This window comes from Danio aesculapii, chromosome 3 (genome assembly GCF_903798145.1).
Source record: "Danio aesculapii chromosome 3, fDanAes4.1, whole genome shotgun sequence".
In the NCBI taxonomy this organism is placed as follows: Eukaryota; Metazoa; Chordata; class Actinopteri; order Cypriniformes; family Danionidae; genus Danio; species Danio aesculapii.
In genome coordinates this window covers 702,397-717,098 of record NC_079437.1, presented here as the reverse complement: position 1 = coordinate 717,098, position 14,702 = coordinate 702,397, and the positions used below count along the sequence as shown (strand labels likewise).

Below are 14,702 nucleotides of genomic sequence, written 5' to 3'. Positions count from 1 at the left end.
TCATGTGGGTAGATCACGTGATCATGACAAAATGGCGGATGTAGAACATCTGAGTTTCATTGATATTATTCACATTCATACTGTATAGAATAGGGCTGTGCAATTAACTGAAATCGAATCGCAATTTGAAACGTTGTGATTAGTTAATCGCAATAGGCTGCGATATGAAATAAATATGTATTATTTGATTTCCCCCGCCCAGAGCAAACACGTGACTACCGTCTGTGTGTGAAAGTCTTACTAGCCAATTGAGTGAGCACACTTTCATTCTGCCCAATCAGAATTGCGCGACCGAACTATGAGGAAAGCCCACAAATAATAATAAAAAAAAAAGAAAACAAACAGGAAAACATGGACATGTGGGATAATCACATCTGCTGCTTCAGAAGCATTAATAGAAAAATTAATATCATAGAAAAACAGCATTGATAATATGGGAATATTTTGATTTCAAAGTCACAGACACCGAACAAAAGCAGGTCAATTTTAAGAGCTGTCGCAGAACTGATGCCACGACTTGACTACAAAATTAAATCACAAATCAAATCGCGATATCTGGAAAAAAATAAAATAAAATCCCAATTAGATATTTTCCCCAAATCACACAGCCCTAGTATAGAACTTACTTTTCTAACGTCAACTAAAATCAAATACAAATGCAGTACCTACTGAGTAGTAGGCGATTTTGGACGCAACCCAAGACTGCATTGCAGTGGACATTTTTATGCTCTTCACTCGCTAAACTTCCCTCCATCTCGTTGACTTGGACATACAATGATTAGGTTTGTTTATGTTTGAAGATCAGTTTGTCATCTATCAGTGTGCCAAATATGAAACATCTTCCGGTGCGAAAGAATAATGATAGAAAGGATCGCTGCTTGACAAGTAATAATTAGAAATGCTCATCAAATGCTCATATTATTCTCATTCCCACATGATCATGTGACACTGAAGTATCCACAAAATAAATCCCATTTCAAAACATACGCACGTAAGAAAACCGCTATTCTAAACCGCAACAATACTTCACATTTGATCTCTCGGATTAAACAAACACATCCTCGTCGAGCGTCTTCCATTAAAGCAGCATTACTCCAAGCGTCGGCCTCACAGTGCAGCTCGTGTTATTGTATGTATAAAGTCAGTGCAGGATCGTAGCCGTTTGCAGTGGTGAATCTGGACAAAATCGAGTCCGGCGTCCATATGTGAAGCCCTTGCGTTTTTGCTCTTTCCTGCCGCTGGAGAATCAAAGCAGCTCTTGATCCGAGTACAGGAAAGTAATGGAGTCGCCAGATTGGTAAACGTGGCCAAAACAAAGTTGTTTTTTCCACCATGTTACTTGATTGGTTCAGGTCATAGTGATGGTTGGGGTTAGGGGCGGGGTCAGGTAAGGGGAATCGTTTTCACTGGATGATTCAGACACATCACTAGTTTAAAAACACTCGGAAATGCAAAACATTTTTAAATAATGAAATGACCCATCCTCTTCAAAAATACTTAAAATAAACAATCCGATATTATAGAACTGAAATGTAAACTATAGAATTTTCAATAGAAAACTGATAGAACTATAACTGAAATAAACGATGGAAAGTAGTGGGAGCTACCAAATGTGTGGCCAATAGGGGGTGTTTTTTTCCCCAAACATGTTACCTGATTTGCTCATAGTGAGAATTTAGGGGCGTGGTCAGGTAAGGGGAATCCTTTTCATTGGATGATTCAGAAATACCCAGCAGTTTGAAAACACCCACAAGCTCAGAGACGCAAAATATCTGACATTTTAAAATAATGAAATGACCCACCATCTTAAATATAAGAAAATAAACAATCTGAAATTATAGAAATAAATCATTCAAATCAATAAAACGTTAACTAAAATAAATGAAAGTAGTGGGCCATAACCAAAACAAGGGGCTTTATTTTCAAGCTTGTTACTTGATTTGCTCATAGTGAGGGTTAGGTTTAGGGGTGTGGTCAGATAAGGGGAATCATTTTCATTAGATGATTCAGAAACACCTATCAGTTTGAAAGCATCCACAATCTCAGAAATGCAAAAATCTGACATTTTAAAATAATGAAATGACCCACCGTCTTGAAAAATACATAAAATTGAAATTATAGAAATAAATTATTAAAATCAACAAAACATTAACTGAAATAAATTATGGAAAGTAGTGGGAGCTACCAAATGTGTGGCCATGACCAAAACAGGGGGTGTTGGTTTTTTGCAAACATATCATCTGATTTGCTCAAAGTGAGAGTTAGGCTTGGGGGTGTGGTCAGGTACAGGAAATCAATTTCATTAGATGATTCAGAAACACCCACTTCTTTAAAAACACCACTGATTTTATAATGAAATCACCTTGAAAAATACACACAATTAACAATCCGAAATTATAGGAAAAAAGTGAAACTAAAGAAAAAAATCAAAAGAAGGTTAATTAAAATAAATGATGGAAAATCGTGAGCTACCAAATTGGTGACCGTGGAAAAAAACAGGGGGCGTTTTTTTTTTTTTCGAGTACCTTATCTGCTCATAGTGAGAGTTCGATATAGGGGTGTGGTCAGGTAAGGGGAATCATTTTCATTGGATGATTCAGAAAAACACACCTTTTTTAAAAAGATCCTTGAGTTAAAAACACTGATGTTTGCAATATAGAGACCTAAATTGGTCTGTATTGATGGTCTCTTAGATGGTTATTAAAAAAAAAAAACCTGAAATAAAACTAAAAATATGGATTAATGTATCCGTATGTACAATATGCTTTTTGCTATGGCAACTTCTGCAATTTTGTGTAACTGAAAGGTGAATCAGAAATTTTTAAAGAATTATATGTATATAATTCTATACACATATATGTATATATATATATATATATATATATATATATATATATATATATATATATATATATATATATATATATATATATATATATATATATATATATATATATTAAAATCAAATGAGCATTAAGTGAAATAAATGATGCAGTTGGAAAGTTGTTGGGCCTGACCAACACAGAGTGTTTTTTTTTTTAGCTATGCTAGCTGATTGGCAAACTGGGTTTAGGGTTGGGGTCAAGTAAGGTGGATAATTTTTAATGGTCGATTCCGAAACATCCACCAGTTTGAAAACTCCCACAAACTCAGAAATGCAAAAAATTTGTAAATTCTTAATAATTAAATGAACTTCCTCCTGAAAAATACATAATAAATAAACAGAAATGGAAATTAGAGTAGAAATATAAATCAAATTAATGTTAACTGCAATAAATAATACAAATGAAAAATTGATTGGCTTGACCAAAACTGAGGGGCATTTTTTACCACGCTACCTGATTGGCTTATATTAATTTAGGGGTGGGGCCAGGTAAAAGGGATCCTTTTCATTGGATGACTCAGAAACACCCACCAGTTTGTAACAGTCTTCTCTAGCTCCACCTCCTTAGTGGCTGAGTCTTTCAGACGGTGACCTCTGTCTTGCTGGCGGTCCTGTACTGGTGATGGTGGTGTCCCGGGATGTATTGCAGGTGGTCCACTGTGTGCATGCGGCGGTTGGCGAACGCCTGCCTCTTGTTGCCGGCCTGCGCGCTGTTGACTGTCAGCGTGTTGTAGTTCTCGTGGTTGGAGCTGCTGGGGTGTGAGTGCATCTTCATCATCTTGTAGTGGCGGTCCATGACAGGCGTGGTGGGCATGAACATGTCCGTGTGGGACAGCGCTCGGGACATGGCCTTCTCGCGGAGGTTCGAGCGCCGCAGCGACAACATCTTCTCTGGTGAGAGCAGTGGGTCCTGCGAGTGCAGTCGGTCAGCGGACAGCAGCTGCTCCTCCGACAGGATTCGGCCGTGGTATGGGGACAGACCACCGGCGCCGCCGCTGTACGACGACAGACCGTAGTCACGGTGGGGTTTAGAGCGGGCCGGGGACAGCACGTGGTCCTGAGACATGGCCCGCTGCACGCGTTTAGGCTTCTGGCGGGGTGCCGGCGGCTCCACACTCAGCTTGATCATATGCGTCTGCAGGTTTGAGCTGCGTGGCGGCTCAGCCAGATGGTGTTTGCGGATGTAGTATTCGTCATCCTTATCACCTGAGAAGAAGAAGAGCAGACAGATAAATCTGCGTTAAGCCTTGTGTGGCATGTTTTCAAACACTCTCGGGTGATTTTGAGGCTTAGTTTGTCCACAAGTTTCTCTGTTTCAGCAAATGGAAGGATTTTTCGCTGAAATACTTAGACTAATCTTATTTTGACACACATTTTGGGAAAATGCTTTGAGAAAAACTCAAAAACACACTCTGCGCAAATTGACTACCTTTTCATTATGTTCTGGGCTGTTTTTGCCCCATTGACTTCCATTATAATGATATTTTTTGATTGAAAAACCATGAAAACCATTTTACTGTTGATCGCCAGTTACAGTGTAAAAAAAAAAAATCATAGTTTCTGGCTTGTGTGTGTGCTCAGCCAGACGGTGTTTGCGGTTGTAGTATTCATCATCCTTATCACCTGAAGAGGAGAAGAGCAGACAGATAAACCTGTTTTAAGGCTCAATCCTGATTCTACCCCTTAGCCCTTCCCCTAACAGGATTCTCTTTTGCTTGAAGTGTAGGACTAAAGGGAAGAGCAAGATAGCCCTTGAAACACAGATGTTACAGGACCACAAAATTTCCCAGAATACACCAGCTACACCGGCAACATGGCTGCACTTGAGTCAGGAGATGCACGAATTTAAGTTTGCTTTGGCATTATTAGGAATTTTTTCAACAAGCAAGCAAATGTTTAATACATTGATAATGGCGTTCATGTTTTACAGTAATGCTTTTCAAAAAACCTTAAAAAACCCCGCTAACTTTCCATAATAATAATTTGTGTGGATACAGACTACATTCACATAAAAAAAAAATTAATTAGGATTGAGTCTTGTGTGTGCTGTTGGGGATGTTTTTATCCAATCACGGCTAATTTAGATACTTAATTTGGCCACAAGTATCTCTGTGTTTCAGCAAATGGAAATATTTTGGTGCTAAATTTTATTTTGACACATATTTAGGAAAAATCCTTTGGAGTTAAAAAAAAAACTCAACAATACACTCCGCGCAAATTGACTACCTTTTCATTATGTTCTGGGCTGTTTTTGCCCCATTGACTCCCATTATAATGATATTTATTGATTGCAAAACCATGACGCCATATAATCATGCATTCTTGGTTGTTGCTGGTTTGCCCTGTTGGGAAGAGGTAACTTTTGAGATTTTTACTGTTGATCATCAGTTACAGTGTAAAAAAAATCATAGTTTTTGGCTTTTGTGTGTGCTCAGCCAGACGGTGTTTGCGGTTGTAGTATTCATCATCCTTATCACCTGAAGAGGAAAAGAGCAGACAGATAAACCTGTTTTAAGGCCCAATCCCAATTCTACCCCTTAGCCCTTCCCCTAACAGGATTCTCTTTAGCTTGAAGTGTAGGACTAAGGGGAAGAGCTAGATAGCCCTTGAAACACAGATGTTACAGGACCACAAAATTTTCCAGAATACACCAGCTACACCGGCAACATGGCTGCACTTGAGTCAGGAGATGCATGAATATAAGTATGCTTTGGCATTATTAGGAAATTTTTCAACAAGCAAGCATATGTTTAATACATTCATAATGGCGTTCATGTTTTACAGTAATGCTTTTCAAAAAACTATTAAAAAATGCTAAATTTCCATAATAATAATAATACAGCATACTTTCACATAAAAAATATAATTAGGATTGGGTCTTGTGTGCTGTTGGGGATGTTTTTATCCACTCTGGGCTAATTCAGATACTTAATTTGGCCACAAGTATCTCTGTGTTTCAGCAAATGGAAATTTTTTGGTGACAAATTTTATTTTGACACATATTTTGGAAAAATACTTAGGAGTTAAAAAAAAACCTTAACAATACACTCTGCGCAAATTGACTATCATTTCGTTATGTTCTGGGCTGTTTTTGCCCCATTGACCTCCATTATAAGGACATTTTTTGATTGCAAAGCCACGACAGCATATAACCATGCATTGATCGTTGCTGGTTTTCCCTGTTAGGAAGAGGTAACATTTGTGATTTTTACTGTTGATCGTCAATTACAGTGTAAAAAAAAGTGTAGTTTCTGGCTTTTGTGCGTGTGCTCAACCAGATGGTGTTTGTGGATGTAGACTTTGTCATCCTTATCACCTGAGGAGAAGAAGAGCAGACAGATAAATCTGTATTGAGCCAGAATTTTTATCATCTTAAACTGATTGTAGCATGTCAGACTGCACTAACATGATCCTCATGTCATAATGTAAGATCTCTGCATTCTGTAAACATTAACAAACTCATTCATTCATTAATTTTCCTTCGACTTAGTCCTTTATTTGTCAGAGGTTGCCACAGCGGAATGAACCGCCAACTATTCCAGCATATGTTTTACACAGCGGATGCCCTTCCAGCTGTAACCCGGTACTGGGAAACACCCATACACTCTCACATTTACACACTTATAAACTACGGCCAATTTAGCTTATTCAATTCACCTATAGCGTATGCGTTTGGACTGTGGGGGAAACCAGAGCACTTAGAGGAAACCCACGCCAACACCGGGAGAACATGCAAACTCCACACAGAAATGCCAACTGACTCAGCCAAGACTTGAACCAGCAATTTTCTCGCTGTGAGTGCACCCACATTAACAAACTGTAGAATTACAATTTTTGGGTGAATTAAAAATTCTGGCATCCCTTTAACTTTTGGAATATATTTGTTAATACAAAAAAACTTATAATAATAAATAATAAAAAGAAAAAAACATAAAAAAATAAACTTCTGAAAAAAATACAAAACCCAAATAAAACAAAACAAAAACCAATAAAAACAGAGACTCAACACTACTGAAAGAAAATGAAACAGAAAACTACTTCAAAATATGTCACATCAGCAGAAAACAAACAGAGAATAAAGTCTGTGGGAAAAGAAAACACAAGCCAGAGTTTTATTAGTTGGAAAAGAACAGGCCCCTGAAGAGTGAAAGTGAAGGCCAATCTACAGGTCTTGCAGAAAACTATTCTGCTGATGTAAAACATGTTTTATGTCTCTGTTTGCTCACACTCTCCAGTTTCATTGCTCTGTTAATCTGCTTTTTCCCTTGTTTTTCTCAACAGAGACACAGAAAACACACCACTGATTATTACTCTCTCTCTCTCTCTCTCTCTCTCTCTCTCTCTCTCTCTCTCTCTCTCTTTCTCTCTCTGAAGGAACAGCTGAAATCATATGGCTTTTCTCTTAGGATATTCCTCTGGTTTTTATTTTTTAGCTTCATAAAGTACTTTGTATCTGTATCTAACATTGGGAGAGGGGGGGGGGGGGGGGGGTGTTGGGGGTATTAGTATATTGCTATTTTCCATGTTAAAAAATACAGATTTGATTTAAAGGTATAGTGTCATATAGCGTGTCTACAGTCATATTGGGGTGATACAAAGACAGTAAGTCTCTATTTTAAAATTTCCTGATGTTAAAATAGGATCCAAATCCCTTCCATTTTAAGGCCGACCTCAATGTGATGTAGGAGTGTGGTTTCCCCGCCCACCAAATTGATTGACAGCCACGTATTAACATGTCTCCGTATGTGTATAATCATATCAACAAGACAGGACGTGCACAAAGCAACCGGGATTAAAAGATCTGTTCAGCTCTCTGTGATCATCAGCACCTCAAGATTGAGTTTTACAAGCTTAAAACGTTTTTAAAACAGTGCATGTTTGTAATAAATAACAGTAAAATCGATAAGTAATTCAACACCTCAGCCGAATGTCAGTCCAAAGAACATGCTTAAATTCCGGTTTGTGAACGTTAAATCATGTTTATTTTGTACATTAACATAACGGATATCCATAGAGCAGTGGATATTAACATGTATCCTGTCACATTTGCCGTGCAAAAACAGTGCAAAGCTAAATGTGTGTGTACGCACGCAAACTTTATTGTGTGTGACTCATCGTTGCAGAAAGGCTTGAATTGAACTCCACAACAAATATATTAAATAACATTTGGGAAAGTTCTTACAGTAGTAAGGCAGATCTGCTTCATTCTTGTCTGTCACTGTGCTGCTTATCTACGTGAAGGCTGCATGCATCTCTGGCTCTGACATGCACGTGGGAATGATGGGCGGAGAGAACCAGCTCATTTGCTGCAATGTCATAACAGTTTAAATTTCCCAGATTTAGAAAGGTACAGTAAATAATCTGATGGGTGTTTTGAGCTGAAACTTTACAGACACATTCTGGAGACACAAAAGACTTAAGATCCTAAATGTTGAAAAATAGTAATAGATGCAAGTTTGTTATGATAATGAAGATGAAAATAATATTAAACATCACAATAGTTTTATTAACCACTGTATTTTATTTACTTTTATTATTACTACAATATAAAATACATTTTATTAACAACTTTCTCCTCATTGCTATTGTTATTGTTGTCATTGTTTTGTCTATTGTTACTAAAACATTAAAAAAGCAAAAAATGTATAATAATTACAATATCATAATGATAAATTAATTTATTATAAAATGAATCCTCAGTGTTATTATTATTATTATTATTATTTTTATTATTATTATTACTAAATCATTTAACAAAAGTAATAATAATAATAGCAAACAACAACAACAACAACAACAACAACAATAACAACAACAACTTTATTTAATTATAATATTAATATTATAATGAATATAATATTATGAACGTTGTTGTTGTTATTATTATTATTATTATTATTATTATTACTACTCATACTATTGTTATTTTTAATAACATAATGACAATTTCATTTCAGTATGTTATTATTTTTATTTTTATTATTATTATTATTATTATTATTATTAATAACAATAATAATATTTTTTATTATTAAACATTAAACATAATAATAATAACAACAATAATAATAATAACAACCGCAACAACAACAACAACAACAACAATAATAATAATAATAATAATAACAATAATAATAATAATAATAATAATAATAATTATTATTATTATAATAACAATATTATAATACAATTAAATTATATTATTAATATTATAATACTATATTAACATCAGTGTTAATATTATTATTGTTATTTTTATTATTATTATTATTATTATTATTATTATTATTATTATTATTATTACTTAATCATTTAACAAAAGTAATAATAATAATAATAGCAAACAACAACAAGAACAACAACAACTTTATTTAATTATAATATTAATATTATAATGAATATAATATAATATTATGAGTATTGTTGTTATTATTATTATTATATTTATTTTTATTATTATTATTATTACTACTCATGCTATTGTTATTTTTAATAACATAATGATAATTTCATTTCAGTATGTTACTATTATTTTTATTATTATTAATAATAATAACAATAATAATATTTTTTATTATTAAACATTAAACAAAATAACAATAATAATAATAATAATTATTATTATTATTATTATTATAACAACAATATTATAATACAATTTAATTATATTATTAATATTATAATAATATATTAACATTAGTGTTATTTTTATTATTATTATTATTATTATTATTATTATTATTATTATTCATAATACTAATAATAATATTGTTTACCCTAAAAATGACAGGTTAAACCTGCAAAAGTTGTGGAATGAATGAAAGAATGAATAAACAAACAAATATTTCTAATAAAGAAAATTGTGCTTTAAGCCACATAAAAATAAATCAGCTTTGTTTTTAAAGCAGCTTTTCTCATCATGCAAACATCATTTCCAGAGAGTAACGCTGAACAGAGACTGAGAGGCCGAGATGAATGTGTTTGACAGGCCGGCCATCGATTCAGCGCTGGACTGTTTGTTTATCTGGGCTCCAATGGAGTCAGGGCGTGATTGGCCGCTTTGTGTAGTTCAGAATTAGCATAACTGACAGTGCAGGCTTCTGGCAGACGCTGGCGAACTGCAGATGTAAAGGCCGAGCGTGTGCACGCGAGAGCCTGACATTAGTGAAAAGGTCAAGCGAACCAAACCTACAGGCCTGGATCTGGACAACAGACAGCCGAGATCGCAGAGCAGTGTGCAGTAATGCAGTCTAATGCTGCAGTTCAGTGCCGCAGGCTGAATATGAGCTACTGGACGTTCAAAATCTCTTCTTCATTGACATTTACTGTGGGCTTCCATTACCAATCTCTGACACACATGGTGCTTTATGATCAACAAGATGTTTATAAAAGAGAAAAGAGCCGTTCACACTTTTAAAGGGGAGCTATTATAAAAATCACTTTTATAAAGAGTTTAAAGACAGTTGTTTGGCAACAGTGTGTGAATATAACCAGCTTTTAATGGTAAAGAATGTCTAATTATGGTGGCTTAAGAAAGCCAACATGCTTCTACATAAACGTATTATTCTCCCGTCTTCTTCTTCTAAGACTATTTTAAGAATGCATCTCTTCCTAGAATATTCATACTACAACCACCAAACTAACCCCAAACCTCACAACTATACTGAATTAAGTTGCTTTATCTTTTCCAACTGATCCGACTTACGGTTTTCCCAAAACTGACCCGGAAACTTCAGAAAAGTCCCATTGACTTAACATTGGACCAAACTTTGTGACCTCATAACTTTCCACCATACTGTCATATAGACTTAAGTTTGGGCTCATTTAACTCAGACTACCAATCTGCTAATCACTGATGACCTGTCAACTTACTTGTCACGCTCTAGCAACCACGTACCGCACCCTAGTAACTGTCCCATTGACTTCCATTGTAAAACACTGCCAATGACCTTACATTGGACATACTAAAGACATACCAATCCATGCTAACAATGTACGCATCCATACTAGAAACATACAAATTTATACTAGAAACATACTAATCATACTAATCATACTAGCAAAATGCTAATTCATACTAATCATACTAGCAAAATGCTAATTCATACTAATCATACTAGCAAAATGCTAATTCATACTAGAACCATGTTAACAAAATGCAAATTTTTGCTAGAAACATGCTAGCTAATTCATACAAGAACCATGCTAATTTATGTTAGCAACCGCCTAGCAACACCTTAGCAACCGCCTAGCAACACCTTAGCAACCACCTAGCAACACCTTAACAACAACCTAGAACACCTTAGCGATGACCTAGATCACCTTATCAACTGCTTAACAACACATAGCAACAACTTAGCAACTACCTAGAAACCACTCAGAACACCCTATCAACTGCCTAGAACACCTTAGCAACCACCTAGCAACACCTTAGCAACTGCCTAGCAACACGTTAACAACCACCTAGCAATGCTTTAGCAACCACCTAGCAACCACTCAGAACACCCTAGCAACACCTTAGTAACCACCTAGCAACGCCTTAACTACTACCTAGCAATGCTTTAGGAAACACCTAGCAATGCCTTAGCAACCAACTAGCAACCATTCAGAATACCCTAGCAACCACCTAGCAACACATTAACAACTACCTGGAACACCCTAGCAACCATTCAGAACATCCTAGCAACCACTTGGCAACACCTTAGCAACCACTCAAAACCCCACATCAACTTTGTAAATAGAAACATGCTAACCTATATGTAGTTGTGAAGTTTCATTCATTCATTTTCTTGTCGGCTTAGTCCCTTTATGAATCTGGGGTCGCCACAGCGGAATGAACCGCCAACTTATCCAGCATTTGTTTTACGCAGCGGATGCCCTTTCAGCCGCAGCCCATCTCTGGGAAACTAGTTGTGAAGTTTCAAACTTCTTAACAACTACTTTAGATATTTAAACTCTTAACTTTAACTTTGAGTTTTCTTAAGCCACCATAAAGTTTGTCTACGAACTTTACTTTTCTATTTTTTATAATCACACTTGATAAAACAGTCTGCAGAAACACTTTGATTGACATTCTGCCTTTGTCCGTGTCATTAGAAGTGGAAAGCCCCACCCACTATTGATAATCTCTCCCTCATTAACATAGGACGTTAGTCTTGTTTTTGAATCTGCCACTATGCTGACACACATGCATTTGTAGCCCCGCCCTCTTTTGAAAAGAGCACAATCTCATTTGCATTTAAAGCGACAGTTACCAAAATTGCACTATTAGGATCAAAGCCTAAAAGGATCAGTTTCAGAGTTATAAAACATTATCTGTGTGGTATTGTGAGCTGAAACTTTACACACACACTCTAGAGACATCAGAGACTCATTTTATATCTTGTGAAAAGGGGCATAATAGATACCCTTTAATGTAAAAAAATGCATAAACTACCATTCAGAGTAGCGAAGACATAATTGAGCATCATTTTGATCACTTAGACATTTGCTTTTTAAATATGATACCAGTATAGGGTTAAACCTACAATCAACATCGGTAATCTGCTGTTTGTCTTTCAACTGAAAGTCCAGCATCTCCCTCTTCTCTCCGCTCGCTGACCATCTCCCTGTTAAAGATGTGATTAATTGTTCTCCATTACTGCTCATTACTCTCAGGTCGCCTCACAGCAGGTAAAGTCCAGGAGTACTCAAACAGGCTTGTGATTGAAGACACCAGAAGCACGGTTACTTTACCTCCCACAGCAAAGACAATCATGAATAGTGCAAACACTGAAATTTGCTTGCCACTGTCACCTTTCGATTAGACAGATGGGAACAAAGCTTGAATGTAATACTTTATGTAGACCCAGCTAACATAATATATATTCTCACAACATTCAACTTATGCTTTTAAAGCGATTAGTTGACTTTACTTTAAAAAGTGAGTAAACCTGTTGCTTTTAAAAACAAATTGCGTCTTGGATGATTTTAGTCAATTTGCTGTTATTTATACAATGCTTTGCACAGTACAAATTGTTTTAAAGATGTTTTTTAGTAATGAACAGGAGAATTATTTTATATGAATTGTGACTTTATAACTCAGAATTGCGACTTAATAACTCAGAATTCTGACTTTATAACTCAGAATTGCAACTTAACTCAGAATTCTGACTTTATATCTCAGAATTCTGACTTTATAACTTGCAATTCTGACTTAATAACTCAGAATTCTGACTATAACTCAGAATTGCGACTTAACTCAGAATTCTGACTTTATAACTCAGAATTACGACTTTATAACTCAGAATTCTGACTTTATAACTCAGAATTACGACTTTATAACTCAGAATTCTGACTTTATAACTCAGAATTACGACTTTATAACTCAGAATTCTGACTTTATAACTCAGAATTGCGACTTAACTTAGAATTCTGACTTTATATCTCAGAATTCTGACTTTATAACTCGCAATTCTGACTTAATAAATCAGAATTCCGACTTTATAACTCAGAATTCTGACTTTATATCTCAGAATCTTGACTTTATATCTCAGAATTCTGACTTTATAACTCAGAATTCTGACTTTATATCTCAGAATCTCGACTTTATAACTCAGAATTCTGACTTTATATCTCAGAATCTCGACTTTATAACTCAGAATTCTGACTTTATATCTCAGAAATTTGACTTTATAACTCAGAATTCTGACTTTATATCTCAGAATCTCGACTTTATAACTCAGAATTCTGACGTAAAATAATTAAATGTTTTTTTTTTTGTTTTTTTTTAATTATATATTTTTTTCCAATAATTTTTTTTTTATATCCAGTGGCAGGAACGGGCTTCCATAGGTGTACCTGATAAAGAGTGTATGTGCACAATAATAAGAATTAAGTCAACTTAACAGATACAAGTTTCACCGGGTTTATTTACTTTTTAAGTAAAGTAACTTCACTTTTTCATTGATTCCTGTAGTATAATATAATTCTCGTGTTCATTACTAAAAAAACATCTTTAAAACAATTTGTACTGTGCAAAGCATTGTATAAATAACAGCAAATTGACTAAAATCATCTACATGTATAGTCATGGCGAATGTGATGTGATCAGTGTCAGTTCACACTTCACCAAGAATGAATAAATCTTTTCAGCTCAGTGATTTAATTTTCTGGATGCGGTTTAGAATGTCATTGATTCACTGGCCGTTTAGTGTCGTCCACCTAATCATAATGGCTCTGGACTATGCTAATGCAGCATGTCAATACTTTAATGTTTAATTTCTCCTGCCCTTTGCGTTTAATGAAAGTGTCTTCCAGCTGCTCCGCCGGTTAGTTTTCATTTAGCAGGTGCTTTTATCCGCAGAGATCCGCAGTGCATTTATTATAGGTTCAGTCCCTGTGGAGACGAGCGTCCTGCGCAAGGTCACCCGACTGACAGGAGATCACAAACTTACTAAATTAAGAAACAAACTACTGGGGGTTGAAACCTAGAACCCGTTGTGTTACAGTTAAAAAGTTTGGGGTCAGAAAGATTTATTTAATGTTTATGCTCACTGAGGCGGCATTTATTTGGCCCAAAATATGGTAAAAAGAGCATAAAATAGACATTGTTGTTAGTGTATATATGTAGAGTGCTCATATATAGGTTCACCCCTATTTTGAAAATGAATATTTTTATCTGTTTCTCAGTGAATAAAGGCAATAGATTTTGGGTTTTCCATGTAAGCCATGTAAGAGAGTTAGCTGCCGGCTAATGCACAAATATAATGATTTATATGATTCACAAATATAATTTGGTAACAGCACAAATATAAAATTGTAAACTTTCTATAGAAAA

At 35.2% G+C, this 14,702-nt stretch overlaps 1 protein-coding gene across 1 annotated transcript in view; it reads right to left on the bottom strand.

The window, feature by feature from the left end:
• Positions 1-3,048: 3,048 nt before the first annotated feature.
• The window catches only part of LOC130220629 (protein shisa-6), a 444,723-nt gene continuing 433,069 nt past the window's right edge, over positions 3,049-14,702 (bottom strand). Inside the window, exon 9 of the mRNA XM_056452846.1 lies at positions 3,049-4,090. Coding sequence (XP_056308821.1) covers positions 3,465-4,090 — 626 coding nt within the window. The 3' untranslated portion in view covers positions 3,049-3,464. The remainder of the gene's footprint in view (positions 4,091-14,702) is intronic.